This window comes from Enoplosus armatus, chromosome 22 (assembly GCF_043641665.1).
Source record: "Enoplosus armatus isolate fEnoArm2 chromosome 22, fEnoArm2.hap1, whole genome shotgun sequence".
Taxonomy (NCBI): domain Eukaryota; kingdom Metazoa; phylum Chordata; class Actinopteri; order Centrarchiformes; family Enoplosidae; genus Enoplosus; species Enoplosus armatus.
In genome coordinates this window covers 5,750,805-5,771,215 of record NC_092201.1, presented here as the reverse complement: position 1 = coordinate 5,771,215, position 20,411 = coordinate 5,750,805, and the positions used below count along the sequence as shown (strand labels likewise).

The 20,411-nt window shown below is 40.7% G+C and overlaps 1 protein-coding gene across 1 annotated transcript; it reads right to left on the bottom strand.

The window, feature by feature from the left end:
- Positions 1–292: 292 nt before the first annotated feature.
- pacsin2 (protein kinase C and casein kinase substrate in neurons 2) lies at positions 293–18,967 on the bottom strand. Its single transcript, XM_070928682.1, has 11 exons — positions 18,830–18,967; positions 12,275–12,366; positions 11,832–11,988; positions 11,448–11,683; positions 9,695–9,850; positions 9,304–9,479; positions 9,044–9,164; positions 6,775–6,905; positions 3,701–3,850; positions 2,334–2,515; positions 293–2,202 (listed from the first exon to the last, which is right to left on the bottom strand). The coding sequence occupies exons 2-11, from the start codon at positions 12,329–12,331 to the stop codon at positions 2,090–2,092; spliced, it is 1,479 nt and encodes a 492-aa protein (XP_070784783.1). The 5' UTR covers positions 12,332–12,366; positions 18,830–18,967; the 3' UTR covers positions 293–2,089.
- Between the last annotated feature and the right edge of the window lie 1,444 nt (positions 18,968–20,411).

Below are 20,411 nucleotides of genomic sequence, written 5' to 3'. Positions count from 1 at the left end.
AACTATTTTCACACAAATGTCTAAAAATGGGTCGAATTGAAGTACAAAGTTACACAAACTAAACTTCCACCACTTGTAGGATTCTGTTGTTAAGTTCGGTATATTGAAGTTCATGTTAAATACAAGCATGCTAGTGTGGCATTTTCCTTATTTTTACTTACACAGACATGAAATTTAAAAACTGCACTGTAGATTTTAATTGACATTTACTTCTACAACCAACAGAACTGTATAACTAAGCTATTGACATTAAACAGTATAATTAACTTTTTAAGTAACTTTACACACAATATATTTTTTCCAATAAATTCATTTATTATGTTGTGGGACAACATTTACAAACCTTACTGTGCAAGTACAGCTGTTGCTGCGTTTTGACGACAGCATGCCCTGAAAACATGGCAAAACATCTCCTTTCTCACTTTTATCAAAGACTACAAAATTCATCTCCCTCTCGTGCTGCAGTTGAAGGCATCAAATAGCATTTTTCAATGATTTCATCGATACACTAGGCAATTAATAAATTTGGAGCTTGCACATGCAAAAAGCCTGCAGTTCATCTCTGCAAAAATGCAAGCAGACAAAATATTTGATGATCAAAACATGTTAAGAAATCAGGTATATCCATTCATGTCATAGCTCCTAAGAGAAAATGAACAATTATTCACATGGTATTTGTTGATCTAATCCAATGAGTATGGCCCTCTGTGATGGGAAAAAATAATCATATTTACAAATATAACAAAATAACAGATTCGAGGGATATTTGCCATAAAATATTACTATACAAACTGATTCTCAGTCACAGCATCCTAACAAGAGTAAAACAAAAGCACTTGTGGCATCATAAATTAACAATCATCAATTTCCAACTATATATCACCTGATCTCGATGCTTAATTTGTTCTAATATGTTTCATCCAGGCTATTTACACGCATGTATGCAAGGCCATACTCGGCTGTGGTTTTATTGCTATGACTAGTACTATATTTTCAAAATAACAAACACTAAAATATTCTCCTATAACTTGACATTTAACAAGAAGTGAGAGAATAAAAAAAAACGTGGAGATTCAAGTGAGATAAACGTTTGAGAAAAACTTTCAGTGTTGCATGAAAAATAACTCATATAGTATTACAATCTACAATCAACAGAAAGTAGAGAGATCTGTGTGAAAAGCTTGAGGACAGTCGTTCAGGGGGTTAATGGGTCAGTGGCTGCAAAAACCTCATCAACATCAGCAAAAGTGAACAATCAATAAGTGAGAAAATACAATCAGTGAATATACATTCAATTGCAGTGACTAAAGGACCCTACCCACTGTGAACTAAATGAAGACTACGTCGGGATGAGGCTCTACTGATCTTCATCATTCCTTATAAAATAACCACAACAGTTAATGAACTGAATGGAAAAACAAAACCCTGAAAGAAATGACAGAACAATGTAAGCACTAGTTTAAAATCAAGTTAAATCTGACAAATAGTCTCAACATAAGGGCCTACCTTTGTCCAAAAAACGAATCAAACAGTTAACATTTACGGACTGGATTCTAACAGGCAGAAATGGTGTCAAACCTAGAACACATAATTATGGTTATAAAGAGGGTCATCTCCCTTAAAGAATCCATAGTGGCTTGCATATTAAGGCTGCATATAACATCGCATTTGCTATCCCAGTGTTTTGTTTAAACAATATACAAATTCACACATACATTTAATTGAATCTTATCTAATATGTACTTGAAAAGCTATTATTTTTGTAACAGCATAAATGGGATTCTAAGTAACATAACATATCTTCCACTGACAGCAATTTTTCTCTGTGATCTTCCTCGCCTGGAATCATCTGGAAACTGGTTTATTTCCATCTTTGTACTTAAGTTTCTATGAGGGTCAATCTGTGGCAAGCAACAATATCTCAGGTGGTCCTTTTTATAATCTGCAACTTCTCTTCTCTGTCCACCTCCCTTCACCAACAGGGAGAAAAGGGTTGAAAGGTAGAGCCCTCTCGTTTCCAGCCGCACTGTCATTTCACAACACACATCACTTTCTTCTTTCTTCACATTTATTCATTTGTGATAATTCACTACTGGATGTCTTCCACATAGTTAGCAGGATAGAGGCCTGTTTGTCCATCCTTGAGCCGGCCTTTGCACCAACCTTGATCATCTTCTTCACCAATTTTGGTGAACTCCTCCCCTGGAGAAAGGAGGAAGGAGGGATGAATATTTGCATACCAGATACCTACCGGGAACCGACAGAATTGTAAAAAGTTTTGCAGTTTTTCTAGTCTCATAATGTTTGTCTTTCACATCTTTCCCACTATATACCTGCTTTGAAGCTCAGCTCGTCCTGCTCCTGTCCTTCATAGTCATAGAGGGCTCTAACAGGCACAGATATGACTGGAGAAGCCGGCTCATCTTCAAATGGATTCCCATCACCGTTGGCCGAGAAAGGGTTACCACCCGTGTCTTCATCTGACCAGTCTGGAGTCTTCTCCATACTGCTCGCACTGGATGGGCAGACAAAAGAGCTGCTTAGAAAATGTATTTTCACGTTTATCTCAGGGCCTTATGCATTGACGGGACAACTCAGCAAGCCAGGTGTAAGCAGGGACAAAAGTTCAAAGTTAGAAAAGCGAGAAAAATAAATATAAACACCAAGTAAAGTAAAGTCAAAACACATAAAAAGTGCATCTCCAAATCCGGGGACAACTTTGTGATTCATCCTGAAAACATTCTTCTTTCAGTTGCAAATAAGTGGAAAACATGCTTACTTATGACATCAATGCTACAAAGCAAGCATTCGGTTCAGGCAGCATGACAAATGATTTAAAAGTCGCTTTTATATGCCACTTTAAGGTCAAGAGCTTCAAGTGAGAGTGCATACAATGCTGAGGGACGGCAATGCAACAAAACAACATGACCACATATCAAAGAGCGCAAGAAAAATACAGCAACATGAGACCGAGCAAGACAAATCATTGTTGTGAATGCATGATTGGAGTTTAACCTGAGCGGCCAACAGAGGGAGCCACCTAAACACCAGAGAGAACTCGGCTCTGACGGAGTTATAAAGCTGTAACCGCACATCAGCACATACATAAAGGATTTACAGTCAGACCTGTTCAGTATCTTTTATTGCAAATCTACTGTGGACACTGGTTTACCTGCTTTTTTTCTTCTGCAATTACCTAAATATTTGAGTTGATTTACATTAAAGTCTAAGGTTTAATTCACATATTTGTATCTTACATTTCTTTTGATGTTATACAGCCTGTTAATTGTCTGGAAAGTGTGAGAAAACTACAAATCTATATACATGTGTGGCAATATTCAGATCTGACTGTAAGACAGAAACATATTGGATTTCCCACAGAAGAGACATGCGCCCCCATGCGCATGACATTTAATGTTCTGCAAGACATGGCACTGTTAGGAGTGACGGACAGACACATTGGCTTCATGTGCAATGCCATTTCAATGACCATGCAGAGCAACACAACAACCTGCCACCTGAGGGAGGAGAGAGGGTTACAAGGAAGAAGGGAGAAAAGTAACTAAGACAAAGAAATGGCAAGAGACGCTGCACGGAGGGCAATCCATGAAAGATAGATGGGAGGTGATCCAACAAAGAGAGAAAACAGAAAAGGCGAGGAGGTTGTGGGTGGGCGGAGTGATTTCTCCTGTTCACCAACGTTTTTATTTCGTCTTTATTCACACTGATGTGGTTGACTGTGGTCTGCTGCTCCACGGCCATCTCCTCCTCCTCCTCCTCCTCTTCCTCCTCGTCGTCATCTTCAAATGGGTTTGAGCCCACTGGTGCTGTTTTAGTGGGCACAGTCAGGCTGACAACATGGGACACAGTGAGAGATGGGTTGTTGACATGCGCACACACACATAAAAGACACACCTGTGACATACATGACCCGTGGACAAATTCAAAGAGTGATGAGGCCGGGCAATGTTGATGTTGATATTCTCCAATTATAGGTTAGCAACCGTAACTAGGCATGGCAGACCTGTCAAGCTTTGGATTTCAGCACATGTTGAAGCGGTGTGCACTGTTACAAGACCGATAGGCGGTTTCTCAAGAGTTTAGAGGACGGTGTCTTTTTTAGGCCATTCGATAAACAAAAACAGTGTAAGGAATTGATTAAATGTGTTTAGGTGCTTATATGAACGCTACAAATGTTAACATACCCGGCTAATGAGTTTACTCCCTAGAGTAGTAGGTCTTAGCTAGCTCATAAAACTGCTCCTTAACCTTAGAAGCAGATAATTACCATTTTTACGTAAAACAAATCCCCGTTCACAGGAAGAATTTCCTCACTGAAAGCTGGTCCTGGATGCTATCACTGTAGGATAACGTTAGCAGCTGTGTCCTGCTATTTATTGGATTTATAGGTTTACACTCGCATTTTCTTGTATTTAACATTGAAAAGGAAACCTAGTTAGTGTTTGAAAATGCAAACAATAAAGCATAAACCTAACGTTGGTCTTGTTTGTACAAGTATGTGTGTTGTGTTAGAATGAAATAAGAATGTGATCTTACATTTGTCCGTATCATATTTATTACACTAGGACCAGCCAGCGCTACACTAGCTAGCTAAATTACACCTGATAAAATCTGCCAGCTAAAATCAGAAGCCTGCTTTTGTATGCCTCGGTCTGAAATCAAGGACCCATTATTATAAAAATGAACAGGGCTTAGCGAACGGTTAATTGTGGCTTTCTATCAAGAGATAGAAATACAATAATAACTGGGTCATCTATGTAATAATAAGCATGAGACATCAACAAGGCAGTACAATCAGTCAACAAAACAACTGTGTTTTAGACTAAACACAGACAGAAAAGAGTTATTTTGACTTGAGCTCCCACTAAAATCCACAGGCGTTGTACACCATAATTTAAACAAAGCTATAATAGAAGACACTTCCTGAGTGACACATCAAATACGGAATTGTCAACTTTCTGAAGAAGTCACATGAGGGCTGTTTACTTCCTACCATTGTCACTTTCCGCATCAAAGAACAAAACTTGCACTTGCCCTTCACCTGTAACAGAGGAAACACAGGGTTTCTACTCCCTGTTTACAGAATTATTGGACCATGAACAGCAGTAGCTATCAGTTGGCACAGTTGTGAGGAGCGGCAAAATGTGAACGCCTTTGTTTGTATAGTCATGCCATGCTCTCTGAGTTGAGCCTGAGGAGTTATTACACCAAACAAGCTCTACTGGGAGTCTGGCACAATGTAACTTTGGATGGTTTCAGTCAACAAACAAACCTGACCATATAACTATGAACCTAAGTATTCAAAGAGTGTTAACACTGTCCTAATCGGCAGATACTGAAACCATGTTCATTCAAGCTTCAGACAACAAATAGGGGAAATGGGCTGGCGTTCTGATGCTGATAAACTACTGAAACTTCAATCAAGATAAGTCACCGATCTTCACTGTGAAGTCTGCTTTTGAAGTGAGTGCTCTGTGACTATAGAAAGATAATACTAATTGTTTCCGATTCAAGCTATCCTGACCCTGTACAGACAAAAAAGTCCACCATCACGCCCATAGATGTAGGAAACGACAGGAAAACAATGTGCTGTAAATGCTGCTTGGGGGAGAGGCAGTCAACTTTCCAAAGTTCAGAGGTCAAATGCTTCCCGTGCCTGGCATTCCCTTTGTTGACTCCTCTACGCAGTCCTCGAGTGCTCTCATAATATCTGCATACACACTTCTTCCTACTGATGTCTGGATAAGGGCAGACAGCAGGTGTTTTGCCAATTAAAATAAGGGAACCTCATTACTTAGCGGCAAAGGAATGTGAAGAGTTAAGGCCGGACACCGGACGGGATAATAACAGCTAACCTCACTTCAAATCCTGAACAATAGATGTAACACACATAGCACCTTCTGCAATTAGCCAATTTTCAAGTAAAACTGAATACACATCTTTACAAAGGTATCTCTCTAGACTGACTGTATGATGTGTTGTTTTTTTTTACCGTGCATGAAAAGTTTTTATCTTAAATTGGCTGTTTGTTGTCGTTTCCATGAACCACTGTTAAGTCCTTGGTGCTGTTGCCACAACAAAGACGCATTTCTCTGCAGGGACAAATACGTTCTTATCTTATCTTGGCTTAGAAAGATTACATCCTGTTATTAAAAACTGCCAATCAAACCTGAAGTGGCTCTCAACCTAGACAGAGCAGTCTAATTCCATTAAACGTCATTAGAGGGTAAACATGACATTTAGCCTGAGTTTCTGAATTTCTTTTAATCTCTTAGTCACTCACAAACTTGCTGAATCCAGGTGCAGGTGTTTGACTTCAACACTAATCCTAAACCTTCTTTGAACTTTCCAATAACAATATTAATGCTACAATGGTCTTGGTGTGTGTGAGTAATATTTCCACATTACTTTTTGGCTCGCTGTCAACTATGTACCAGCAGACTCGGGTCTCGCGGGGATGAATTCTTTCCCAACAAACTGTAACGAAAATGTTTACCATTGCCATGGAAACAGCCGTACAACTAGACGTCACTCCCGGAGCTTCCCTTATGTAACGTTTTACAAGCATTCCTTTGGAGGAAGACGCTGGATTATCTCTGATGTGGGGAGTTTGAATGAGGAAGACAGAGGGTGAGTGTGTGTGTGTGTGTGTGTGTGTGTGTGTGTGTGTGTGTGTGTTACGAACAGATGCTCAGTTTTCTGTATGTTTGTTAGAGACAGAAATAGTGAGTCAGGGAGTGATCAGATATCTACCTGCTGCTGGTTTTGGCAGGCTGAACAGGCTGGTCTGACCCAGTTTGACTGATGCCTGTCAGAGTGACGCCCTCTGATGGCTTCTTCTTTTCTCGTCTGCTGAGGGTTCGGTTCAGGTCTATGGACCAGTCCTGGTGGACACACACAAGACACACATTAGAGTCAAGTATTGCAACTGTGCCAAACCTGGTCAACTGAGTGGTTGAACTTGAAAAACATGCCTTCACAGCTAGTAGTGGGAGAACAAGTCACAGGCATGTGCACAGCAATATACACACACTTCACCACAGTCCAGAAACCTGTGAAACATTTCTCAGGCTCTGACACCGACTCTGGATCTTGAAACTGTACATGCATGTGTGTTTATATAGTACAGTGTAGGCCTGATAACATGAGAGACACAACCATGTACAGTATCCGTCACCAAACAAGGAGACTCCCCTCCACCAGAGGCTAAGCAGGGAGAGTGGAGCAAAAGGAAGAAGGTCCAGTACCCTAACAGCAACACATCTACAGAAGGGAAAATGTTTTTTGGATTACAGGTATAGTTATACAAGTTTTCCCCACATATGACTGGTTTCATCCCTTTTATTTTTAGTGAACCAGACCTCGAACACAGGATACAGGAAATTTCCAGTATCTATCACGACATGACAGCATGATATCAATCTCGTGTTGGCGCTAGATGTCTCAAGTAAATTAACATAATTCAGACAGCAGTTGTACTGGCCCTCTTTCATATAAATTATATATTAAACACGTAACTACAACCTCAAAGCTTTCCAGAAAGCTCGTCTGACCCCTCTGATTTATCAGGCCTCTCAAACTTTTAAAGATCAAAAGGCTATTTCGCTCTGCCACATGACCTCTGAGACTCATTGCTGGGCCATGCTGGCATCATGTGACGTACTGCAGGGTTCACATGAACAGAGTAATGAGTGGAACGGCCACTGAAGGGTCAGAGTTCAAAGGTTAGAAAGAACAGAGAGTCAAGAGTTGTCAATGGAGTACTTCTAGAAATTCTGACATCCAGGAAAAGTTATGTGAACACCCTGTAGTTACAAAGGCAAAGTGAACAGGAACAACATGTATCACATATTGGCATGAACATACTATGGCGGGGACAGTGCTGTGGACAGCCATGTGGTGTCTGCATGTACCACGTGAACATTTGTCTCATTATTATCTTTGAAACTTGAATACAAGATACAAACACAACCACCTCAAACACAGCAGAAGAAAAGCAGTGAGGAGTGAAAGTGTTATTAGAAAAAAGGACCCCCCGAATGGCTGTTGTGAAAAGAACAGCCCTCCCATGCAGAACTCACTACAATGGACCTTCTCTTAAAGGAGCGAGGATGGGACCAGTCCAAATTCTGTCAGACATGGGGAAAGGGAAGCAGGTGTAGAACAGGGTTAATGCGGAAACAGCCTAATCCTAAAACCATGGCGCACACTGTAAGCTGCAGACATGTTAGTTTGTGAATGTAACAAAGACTTACACCAGCAAATTATTCTAGGGATTGCTACTTTAACAAACAACATGAACTAAAGAGCCACACATTTCTCTTTGGAGCATCAGACAGGTTATGTCTCACTCTTTCTGTTGTCACGGAAAAGATTTAGTCCTTTCTTTAAAAGTCTTCCAAAAACCAAGTGGTACTCAGACACAAAAACACCCTGCTGATGATCGAAGGGGAACAGCGATGCCTGCGAGAGCACTCAACTGCACAATAAATTGTAGCATTGCAAGCACATGCAGCCTTTTTTGCTTTCCCCTCCTCTTTTTCTTATTTGGGAGGATGACATAAACTATATCCCTCTCATTGCCACACTGACTGCTGAGGAAAGATTAACTCCCACTCCTGCTGCCAAACAGCATACTTCAATGACAAAAAAGAAAGACACTGGGCTATAACTCCCATTTGGGCTACGTATAACATTGCAAAAAACTATGGCAATGCTGCCCTTTAAACATTTTTCAGCATGACTTATTAGTCAATCTCCACTGTCCTCTTGACTAATGGTTCTAACAGTGGGGCCTGGGAAAGCACCAAGGACTATTATTCTATATCATCAAGATAGCAACAACAAAAATCCTTCCTTAAGAGTTCATGTGTTTAAATAAAGTGAGGGACTGTGTGTGTCTGTAACATGAAAATGTTTTGGGAAAACTACTGAGAGCCACTCTGGATGGTTCTCCTTCATTCCTCCTCTATCAAACACACTTCTTCTGCTTGTTTATTAGTATAAATCAAGGGTGTAGTACCTCAAATTGGGGCCAGTTCATTGGCATGCCGGGGCCTTGATTGGACCGAAACCATTTCAGGTCCTCTTCAGCATCAGTAGCAGAGATTGTGTCTTCCAGCGTGTGGTAGATTGTCTGGAATCTATGGAGACAATGTTGTACATTATTTTCTATGATGTGATACCTGAAGTCTCAAGCAACTCTCACGCTATTCCTCAGCTACATTTATGTATTCAGACATTAAATGACCAGTCTGACTGGCGTTTCTTTCTGTGTCCGACCTGTGATTGGTTGAGAGGTCCAGGTGCTGTTTAACCTCCAGCAGCAGCTCTCTGAAGAAGCGGATACGTTTGTCTTCAAACTGCTGCCACTGCTCAAACACCTGCTCCATGTTCTCCATATACTGAGGAGTCAACTTGTCGAGTTCTTCGAGGGATTTCTCATAACGATCTTTAGTCTGGAAGAAAGGGAGGAATGAAGTGACAATTAAACACATTAAAAAGCATGAATTCCTGTACTTTTGTATCTAGATAACCCAACGCAATCTCTACCAGCACTGAAGTCATTTTTAGAAGGTTGTTACTTGGGTTATAAATTAAATGTCAATAACACACCGGATCTTAGTTTCAAGAAAGATACAACACAATAGTCGTTTTCCAAAGGAAGACCTACCTTCTGTACCTCCTGCTGACACTTCTCCACCTTTTCCTGGAGCTTCTTTTGGGCGTCAGGGTTGTTGTTGCTCTCCAGTTTGCTGTTGGTCTCCCTGCTGGCTGCCAGCTTCTCTTCTTTGCATGCGGAGTGGTAAGACTTCTTCATCGTCTCCATCTGTGGATCCAACGGATAAAATAAAATCGAGGCAATGGTGGCAGCCTTGTACGGTAACTTAGAACAAACTAACTGTGGAGTTGTAGAGAGAGCAATCAAAGATTGGTGTCTGACTGATGGATTTAAGCATAAATTACAACATCTTTTTTCGATTAAGTTGTTAGAAAATTGGCCAAAGTCAGTCACTAAAAGTGTTCCATTTTTAATCAACAATAATATCGTTTAATAAGATAATTGTTGTCAACTATCCTAAACATAGCCATCTGTTCCCAAAATGTGCACGTTACAAGTCTTTGATTTTCTCTTTATTAGTAAGGTTGATAACACATGTTCACTTCTCCGCCTAAAAGCCTGTTTAAATATGTCTTTTTTGGAATCATTACAACCAATTTCCTACTCAGAGAAGCTTAGTAATTTAAGGCTCCACACAAATGAATCTTGGAATAACACTTTATGTACAGTAACCAACTCATGTGAGAGAGGAAACATGGAAACACTGATGCCAGGTAAGATTTATATGTGGTGCATTCATGACAACAGCAATTAACCACTCCTCTATCACTTTGTTTATATTAAACAACAGATAGAAATGAGGAAGGGAACTCATCCATGGTGGCTCTATTTGAAGAGTGTCTTGGGCAGTGCCCAGTTTAACTTGGGCCAAGGCCAGAGCAGCCATGTCGCTATTGAACAAACCATGAGGTCATAAGTAGAGGACACTTAAAATACAAGTACAGCAGCCTGTCCTCCTTTCTAATTTGATATAACAAGCAGTTGTGTGTTCCTCTATTTGTGTGTCAACCCACTAAAACAAACAAGGGCTTAGGACTAAATGCTGTATCCAATTTAGCATGTATGTGTCTAGTATTGACATACTGCCCACGTCACCCATGTCAGCTACTCATTTTCTACATCAGTTAATTAGCCTCATTTCCTCTCTGCCCTCTACAAAGTGTCCCAGTGTGTCTGGTCAATCAATAAATCACTATGGCTACAAAACTGTATTGTTATGTCCCCGCTCAATGACGAGGCCAGGATGTCACCACCCCCTGATGACATCACACACACACACACACACACACACACACACACACACACAGACACAGGAAATGGAGGTTGTGAAACTTTTAGTGGCTTTGAACATACAAATACTTGCATGCGCACAAACTGAAAGGAGTGTGTGTCCTGACATGTAAACAGGCTGCTAAAATACAAGCAGTAGTAGGAAATACATTGACCTTATTTTGAACTAAGAGGTGCCAGTCTCCCTGCAAGCCCTCAGTGTTTCCTTCCCTTATACTGACAGTCAAAGAATACAGGATACAGTTACTGGTGTGGCTTATGTTTGGTAACAGCTTCTTACTCAAGATCAAGACTTTGCAATGTGGTTCTGCACGGCTGCTGTTTAGTAAGCAGGTAGTCATGAAGGGGAAACAATGGTGAGTCAGTAGTATGTAATCATGTGAACTGAAGGGTAAAATTAATAGTCATGACTGGAATTAGTGACTTGCTTGTGACTGCTTGGTTTATACTTTGAAACTTGCTACCACTATACCACACCTATCCTGTAAGTTCCTGACAAGTCTGAAATCCACACCTCTTTGAGTTTCTTTGCCCAGGGTTTCTGAGCCTTGCGGAAGCCGTCCTCTGCCTCTTTAGTCTCTTTGAAGCCGCCGATCATCTGTTTGTGGTAGGCGTCTCTCTGCCAGTTCTTCAGCTTCTCGTAGTCTTCACCCATCAGTGCTGATTTCACCTCCATGTGGAGCTCGCTCACCTTCTCTGCCTCTGTGCACAGAGCAGACCACGCCCGCTCCAACGTACCATACTGAGGGCCTGAGGAAAGAGTTCTTTGCCAGTCAGTGTCTGTGAAATTCAGGCTTTTGGGGATTATAAAAAAATATAATACAGTGTACAATTTATTCTGAAAATGAAAATTGCTACATATATTATAATGTAAAGCTTGATCTTTTTATATTCCTACCTTTTTCTATGAGTTGCCGCCAGCGCTTCCCCCATTCTGTGAGTTGCTGTGCGTAGGACTTTTCGATACGTGCCCGCTCATGAAGACAGTTCATCAGATCATTACAGAGTCGGTTGCCATCGTCTACTCGTTTCACTGTTCGCTTGTAGTTACCAACCTGAGCACCAGCAGCAGACACAGACAGATAGTTAAAAAGGAGATAGAAAATACTTAATACTAGATTTCCTTAAAGATGTTGCTCCCTGAGTGGAGTTAATTTGTTTTAAGAGGAGAGAATAATTTACAGCAGCATTGTTGTGTCACAGATGCGTTGTGATTAAGTTGTTATGCTGGACATAAATGTCATCTGAATACAGCAGTTTTCAGCAACAAAAATTCACTATGGAAGAATTGTGATCGTGGATTTAAGAGCAGGTAGTTTAAAAGGAATTAATGCATCTCACCTCCCAGAAGCTGTCACTGGAGACATCGATCATGGAGTCATCGTAGGAGCCTGACATTGCTGCTGCCCTGAGTTACACTCAGTGTGAAGGGCCTAGAAAGACACGTAAAAACAAATAGTGTCAATGAATGCACACCTTTAATTCAGTTTGTTACACACATTCTCACACTTGTTCTTTCTAGTGTACTATGAAACCAACAACTGAAGGACAACAACATCGCGCCAACTTCATCATTCTGTCACAACAACATTCCTCAGATATTACAGCCGTGGATCAGACGCTGATAAGAGGGCGAATACTGTGAGTGAGTTAGAAATAGTTCAGAGGAGTAATACAGAGACATGTATGTGATCTGGTTAAATAATCTAGGCAGCAGGTGGGTGTTTTCATCCATTTCTAGAACTTCACAACCCTCAACACACAACAAACTGAAACCACAGTGGTTGCTGGCGGCACACCGGGTTTCTGCTGAACTATATGTGTGTGTGTGTGATTCTGACAGAGATAGAGAAAAAGAAACTGTCAAGAAACACACAGCGGGCAGCTTCCGTTTCCTTCAGACGGGTACCACAGTCAGTCCTCTGTTACTCTCCTCTCCCCCCTCTTCTCTCCTCACGTCCATAATTTCAAACTCAACAGCCTCACAAACAGTCTCTCTTTATTCATCTCCTCCATCCTCTTCCTGTCTGCTCACTCCTCCCCTCCCCTCTTCATCAGCCGAGAGCATCTCCTCTCTCTGCAGCCTGTCTGGCCCTGTTCAGATCTAGTGTTCTGTAACCACATATATATATTCAGATTGTGGTTACGTCTAGCTGAGACAGACTGCAGGCGTCAGAACTCGTCTAAAATGCATCTCAAGTGACCTCTCAAGATCGAATTTTACTTTCCAGCTTGCGTTCAATTGCACCTCTAGGAAAACTGCAACCACTGCTAGTGAGCACAAACATTTGAGTTCATTAGAGCTAAAAAAGAAATAGTAATTTAGGAGAAGATTAATCAATGACACCTCAGACTAGTCTGATAGTCAGTTACACTCATTCAAACATCAATAATATCGGATCACACAAGATGCATTTTAGTGTCAAGTGTGAACACACAGGGCCTCTTTCAGTTGAGCGAGACAGTGAGAGGATGAGGGCTGGTGTTCAGTGTGTGTGTGTGTGTGTGTGTGTGTGTGTGTCTGAGTCGGTCAATGGTCAGTGGCCCGTGTCCTCCAGGGCAGAACTTGGACAGAGGATGGTATTGTGGTCACTGCTAGCTGGGGAACAATCCTCTCTTTAACTGTGTTTGTAGTTTACAATCAGGTCAGTCAAACACACACATGCACACCAACAGATGTTGTCTGTCGCCATTCCTAGAGAAAACTACATGTTTAATTTTACTCAATTTCCTCATGAATGATAGTCTTGTGTGTGAAGAGCATCTTGTACGCATCAATATTACAGTAATATCAATATTTTTAACTTAAAAACATCTAGTGAAGGGGAAAATCTAGAGAAAAAAATAGTTCATAACATTTTATCACTTAACAGTAATTGTACCGCCTTGACGACCAGAAAATAAAACATTTAAGCTTTATCACAATATTATTTTAAAGTGAAGCAATCAGGCAACCAGTCAAAACTATTCTATTAGATTTCTTATAATATTTAGAGCTCAAACTTTTTAAAAGGCTTAAATTTCACTGCTTCCAGCTGCTCAAAAGTGAGGATGTGCTGCTTCTCTGTATCTACACACACACACACACACACACAAAACACATACTGTACATAAGAATCCCACATTATCCAGCCCAGTGTCCTTCTGCATTCCTCTACCAGTTGTCCATATTCTTCATTCACCAATCAAGGGACACATGGAACGAGCCACAAATATCTACTCTAAAAATGGCAAGAAGTCTTCTGACATCAAACGCTGCTGCACACAAACTTCCACTAACAGGGTGACCGCAGCGGCATATAAAAGTTTAAACAAATGAAAGTCATCTACATTGACAGAACACTTTTTTTACTTATATGTTTTGTAGTCCTTAGATATATTCTCTGCTAGCAAAATCTACAATTAAAACATAAGGACAAAGATGTATGGAAGATGACCTTGCATAGCCAAAAAATATTAAGGCACAACAATGTATTGGGAATTCCTTCATCACAAAAGCTCTTTCCCAGGCCTGGTGTAATCAACAGCAAACAGGAACAACCGTCTGCACACCCACGGCTCTGTAGGACATTGGGACTGTGTTAAACAATTGAACGCAGCTTGACCCAGAACTGTAAACAACGCTGTTGACCAAGTCGACGTCTAAAGTCCACTCAATCTGTCACTATAGAGGAGAACGCTGGAAAATCCAACACTGTGTGCTGCTATGCACAACCACAACAACACATGGCAATGAGGACAATTTGTAGAGAACATAAGATGTCTGGCATTGTGTTTTGGTCATCTAAACTTGAAGTGACAAATAAAACATATAAAACAGTCTTTCTTGCCAACATATGCATGATTTCATCAAGTCTGCAGAAACTCAGCTGAATTGGGCTTCTTAGCTTACAGGCTTAGTGAGTACGTAATCAAACACAACAATGATATCCCCTAAAGTCTGATAAGTAAATGTACCGAGCATGCTTGAATTTGGTTGCTCTCAACAACCTTAAGATAGAAGCGAACAAATGCATTCCTCAATTTTACCATGCCTAAACTGAACCTTGGCATGTTAAGCAGGTTCCCACACTGCCACTACTCATCTAACTCATTTTACAAATTTGTATCCAAATTTGCACAGATGAGGCTGTTTAAAGTAGAAGTGGGTTTATAATATATTGGTAGTTTGTTGATTCATAGAGCGGCAGCTGCCACTGGAGACAGCCAGGAAGCTAAAGGGGGGAGGAGAGGCAGATATTGAGACAGCAAAAGCAAGGGATGACCATGTGTTTTATTAAAAGCACATGAAAGCTTACTGTACTATGCTGCTGGACACGAGGAGACCTGAGTCATGTCTAAGCTACAGACGCATGAGATATCAATGACCTTTACAACCAGTGCAGGGAGGAGAAAAGTAGAAATAGATGAAGAAGAAGCAACCAAAAAAAGAGACAGGGTATGGAAAATGTTGGAGAGATGGCCCTTGTGTACAAGAGCATATTCTTTCCCACAAACCAGCAGCAAAGTGTCTATTCATCCAGTGTTTATGTTTCTCAGAGTGCTCTGGGGGTTGTCACACAGAAACAGTGTCATGAATGGAGCTCAGAAGTAGGGAACAACAGGATACACAGACCGCAGAGATGAGCTCATACACAACTGACAGGCACATGCATACCTGCCTTGAAGCTGTGTGTGTTTACATTACTGGGTGAAAAATATAATCAGAGTGCCAGGAAACCAGCCTGAGCTTTGACTGCACAGACTTCATATATAACCTTTTTTTTTTGCACATTTCACTCATAAGGATGTGGGAAGTTATGCTGTTTTGTGATTTAGGCAGGTCGCTTCAGAACAAACTCTTATCAACAGAATATGGCAAGGACATCGGCAGATTAATGTCACACAATCTCAACATTTCATTCTGCCTCAATGTGGCTGGCCTACTAATCAGTAACTGCTGCAGAGAGGAAATGTGTGCACAGTAAGTGGAGTTATCCTGAGGGCTGCTGTGTCATATTTAGTTTCCTGGTAAATATTGAGACCTCCCAGCCTTGTCTGCATGTTTGTCGTAAGCAAGAACCCACACTGCTTACAGGATTTGTCTAAATGAGAATGCACAACTTAGCCTACTTCTCAGGATTTTAAATACAGGAGAAAACAACTAGTTTTTTTCCAGCTGTTTTCAAAAACGTGTCGCATTTTCCTTGTGGATGTCTTTAAATGTCTTTTTTGTCCAACCAAAAGTCCAAAACATAAGAATATTCAGTTTGCAATGATATAAAACCAGCAATTCCTCATATTGGAGAAGCTGCAACCAGAGAACTTTTGGCATTTTTGTGTTAAAAATGGCTTGGCCTTGAAATTTAAAAACATTTAACTTGCTTAAAACATCAGTACAAATGCTAAACATGGGGATTGAAGAAAGAGAATGTGATTACATACCAAACAAGCTTAAAATTGCTTTACTTTGCCAATGCTTCAATGTCTTAATCACATGAAAATTGCTTATCTGACCAGGGGTGATTTTTTTTTTCCCCATTTCCATTTCCTTCTTTTGTTGCATAAATCGCCTGCAATATCTCAGAGGCAGGGAGTGCAGCTGAGCTGATCTATCCCTTCAATATTGCAGTTTCACAGCAGGACATTGCCAAATCCCAACTGGGCTATGAGGGAGAAAAAAATACAACCATTCCTTTGCTTCTTTCTCTCTTGTTGCACACTTGCACACAAGCTTGAAGGTCAAATGTTTCCATGGCAATCGCAGGTCATGACCTTGATTTTCTTTCCCTGTCTGTCATTCACCTCTGCCCTCCTTCCTCATGTGAGCTCAACAGCTGCACAGGACTGCTGATCTCACAGGAATATGGCCTTTCGAATGTGGAGCCTCTTGATTACTCCCTCCCACCTATCCAGCCTTTATATAGATCACCGACAGAGCTTCATACTGTGGTTAGGAGGCTCCAAAACACCAGACAATGAAACTGTTGGTCCATCAACACCAGGTCAACTGTAGCCTCAACATAACTGACCAGTCCGCCTGCTCAAAAACCCCTTGCTCCATGGTCAGGGAGAAACAATGGCATTTGTTCCACACTTTCAGGCATTTTCCACTGGACACGCAAGCAGCATAGAGCAGAACATAATGGAGGGAAATTCAGTATTACATGACAGGGAAGGGGAGATCCTGACGTCACAGACAGGCACTTTTTCCTGTGGAAGCCCCTGTCCTGCACGCAGAGTAATGTCTCATCATGTGATGCATTTAACGCTGCAGACTTTTCAGGAAAGTGCCATGAACACAGTTCATCAGCTATGTACACATTGGCATATTCTTTCACAAAGACAGGGATCACAGAGGAACCTAAAACTTGACTTCAGCATTTGAACATTTCTGGAGCTGCTTTACTGTATTAACAATAAACAGAAGGCCTGTGAATAAGGGCTGCAACTATCAGCTATTAATTCATCTGCAGACTACTTTCTCAATTAATTGTCTATAAAGTGTTTGAAATATGCCCATTATAAATTCCTAGAAAACATTGTAACATCTTCAAATGTCTTGTTTTGTCAAGCCAACAGTCCAAAAATATTACATTTTTTACTAATATATAATAGTATAACAGTTTCTTGATATTTGGTTTATAAAAACTTTCTTACTTTCTGAGATCTTTGGATTCTAGCTTTGGTGGGAGTATTTAAAATTACATGATTAAATTCTGCTAGACAATGGCTCATATCCCTGTCACTGCTTCACGTGTTTTCTTGGAGAAGACACCAATAAAGATCCCTCTAAATGGATAGCTGTGCCTTCAGTCTGAATTGAAATACCCATTCTAAGTTTAGCTCGGTTCTGTGACGGAGCAACCAGTTCACATGGCCTCCCCGGAATGGGGAACCAGCAGCCTTTTCACAGGGCTTTCACTACTGCTTTACCATAACAACACTACCCCCAAGAAACACAAACCACAAAGATACAGGTATACTGTCACTAGGCATTCCTAAATACTCAAGCTGCAAGACTGCGATGACTGATAACTTCCACTGATTCATGACCACTAGCTGTGTGTCATGCTCAGAAGGTGGGCCAGGTTCCCTGTTCCATGCTTCAAGTGATTAATTACCTCGTGTCGATTAGAATTTGACGGTAAAAAAAATAAAAATATTACAGCCACCAACGCCCTGAAACGTAACATTTCAGGGTTAGATGTACAGTTGCAGGAGTCAGGACTGAACTTGGCAGCTAGCTGGCACTGCGCAAATTACAGCACTGACTGAGCGCAGAAACGAAACTGGCAGGCAGCAGGAACCGATCCATCTCTCTCCATAGAAAATGAGAAACGTATGTAATGTTGTAAGGATACCATGCATGTATGACATGAACCAGGGGGTTATCTTTACTTGCGAAACCTGCCCCGCCCTTTATCGCTCCATGCAATGAAACACTAGTCTCCCTGTGAAAGCTAGACAGCTGGGGTGAAACGTCTTGAGACAACTACATGAATGAATCTAGTTCATAACAACCAAAAAGTGCGACACTAATTAACTACAGTAGCATTTTGTAATCTACGATCTAGCGGTGCTAGCTTAAGTCTTTGGACTTTTAATACCCTGAAATACCCAAGTTACTGCAACCGTATTATATGTTCAGTCAATGGTTAACAAGTTAAACTTCAGTTTTATATCGTATTACACACCCGAGGTCACTCAAGTACTTAAAATACTGTAGCTTTTACTTAATTTAAATCATTTAAATTCTTATGACCACGACGGGACCAACCTCCTCCCATCGAGAAGTAAGTTAACTTTAACGTTAGCCCCTAGCTCTGATGTTAGCGAATTAACGTTAGCCACAGCCCCTTTAGTAAAAAAAAAAAAGTTAAAAGGCACAACGTAAAAAGCTTGGTTAAAGCTTACCTGGCACTGGTTTATTCCTCTTGAGGGTTTTTGTTTAACTAAAGAGTTAATTCTTTTGTTGGTGCCAATTTACAAGTCTTTTCACCCGTTTTTCTGCTCAGCAGCGGCACCATCGATTGACTGACTGACACAACCGTCAGTTACCCGCAGTACGGCATAGCACATCCGGTCAGTATTTTCAAACTAAGACTATCAGCGAAGGCGATAATGCGTTTTGTGTAATACGCAGTATCAAGGTTAAAGTAAATAAGTACTATACTTAAGTACTAATTTGAGCTTATTGGACTTTACTTGAGTATTTTCATTCTATACTATGTTATACCTCTACTCCACTACATTTCTTGTACATCTTATACTTTACTCCACATAATTGTTTTTTGACAGCTATAGTTAGTTAGTGTGTTGTAGTTATTTTACAGATTAAGCTTTTACATACAAAACATATGATCACTAATCCAATAATATAATATATAATGGTATAACTCCGACATGGACCATTATGTATGACTTTTACTTGTTGTAATGGGATATTTATACACTGTTGTATGGCTACATTACTTAAGTATAAAATCTTTGCAAAGTACATATATAAGTAGCTGGAAATGCCTGAGAGCATACTGTAATTGAAGACAAGATGACAAATATAACTCAATTAAATATAACATCAAACTCATTCCACACATGACTGGTGTCTTGCAATTAGGTTAAGCCCGCTTAAGCAATAGAAGCGCCACGGCTGTTCCATGATACCAAAGAATGAGGCATTCACAATTACGTGTCAAAACCTTTATTTTGAAATCCCCTAGCTTCCGATCTTGCAATATTTAAAATTGACTGTCTTTCTGCAAACTATAGAGAGGCGCGGCTGTCTGACGTCACATCCCTTGAAAAGTTTTTCTGACCACTTTATCCTGAGGCATCCTGTAGGGACTGGTTCCCACTCTGGCCCTGCAGGTCTGGGGCCCTGCAGGGGCCCTAGAGAGGCCTTTAGGGGTCGTCAGTAATATGAGGTTTGATCTGATTGATTTATCTTAACCTCCCATTAAGTGTGCACTCATCAGAGGATTTTAGTTCAGGTCTGAAAACAGCCTTCTGTGATGCGGGGCCATGGGTCATGGTCACCCCAAACATGATGGGGTCTTTTTGGGAGTCAGAGCCAGATTAATGTAATATGGATAAAACTAAGCTGTTGGGCCCCCACTGGCCTCCTGTTCTTTATGGTTTCTGTGCATTACGTATGTTTGCCTAGAGCCCCTGCACAACCTGCAGAGTGTTTGCTGGAGCATATTCTTAAATTCAGAGAACAAACCAATCATTACAAACCAGCTGAAACACTGGGGGCCCTGGGGGAGTTGCCTGCTTGGTAATCCAGCCTTAATTAAAGGCTTAAATATCCAAATCTATGGCAACCAAGTTCATAAATTCAGAGGTTATTTATGTCACTGGTCATAAAAAAGTTAAACAATATTATAAGTAATTGAGGCTCATGTTTAGCTACAAACTAAAGAGGTGTTGTAAGATAGCGTGTTTCCCCATGCAAAAATATATCAAGCAAATGAAAAAAGACTCATGAGCCTTTTTA

Excerpts from the sequence above, each read along its gene's own strand:
- pacsin2 (XM_070928682.1), bottom strand. The coding sequence starts at position 12,331 with ATGTCAGGCTCCTACGATGACTCCATGATCGATGTCTCCAGTGACAGC. Across the intron at positions 9,851-11,447 it reads GGGCAAAGAAACTCAAAGAG|ATGGAGACGATGAAGAAGTC; the intron begins GTGTGGATTTCA and ends TTGGATCCACAG. Across the intron at positions 3,851-6,774 it reads CCTGCCAAAACCAGCAGCAG|CCTGACTGTGCCCACTAAAA; the intron begins GTAGATATCTGA and ends CCATGTTGTCAG.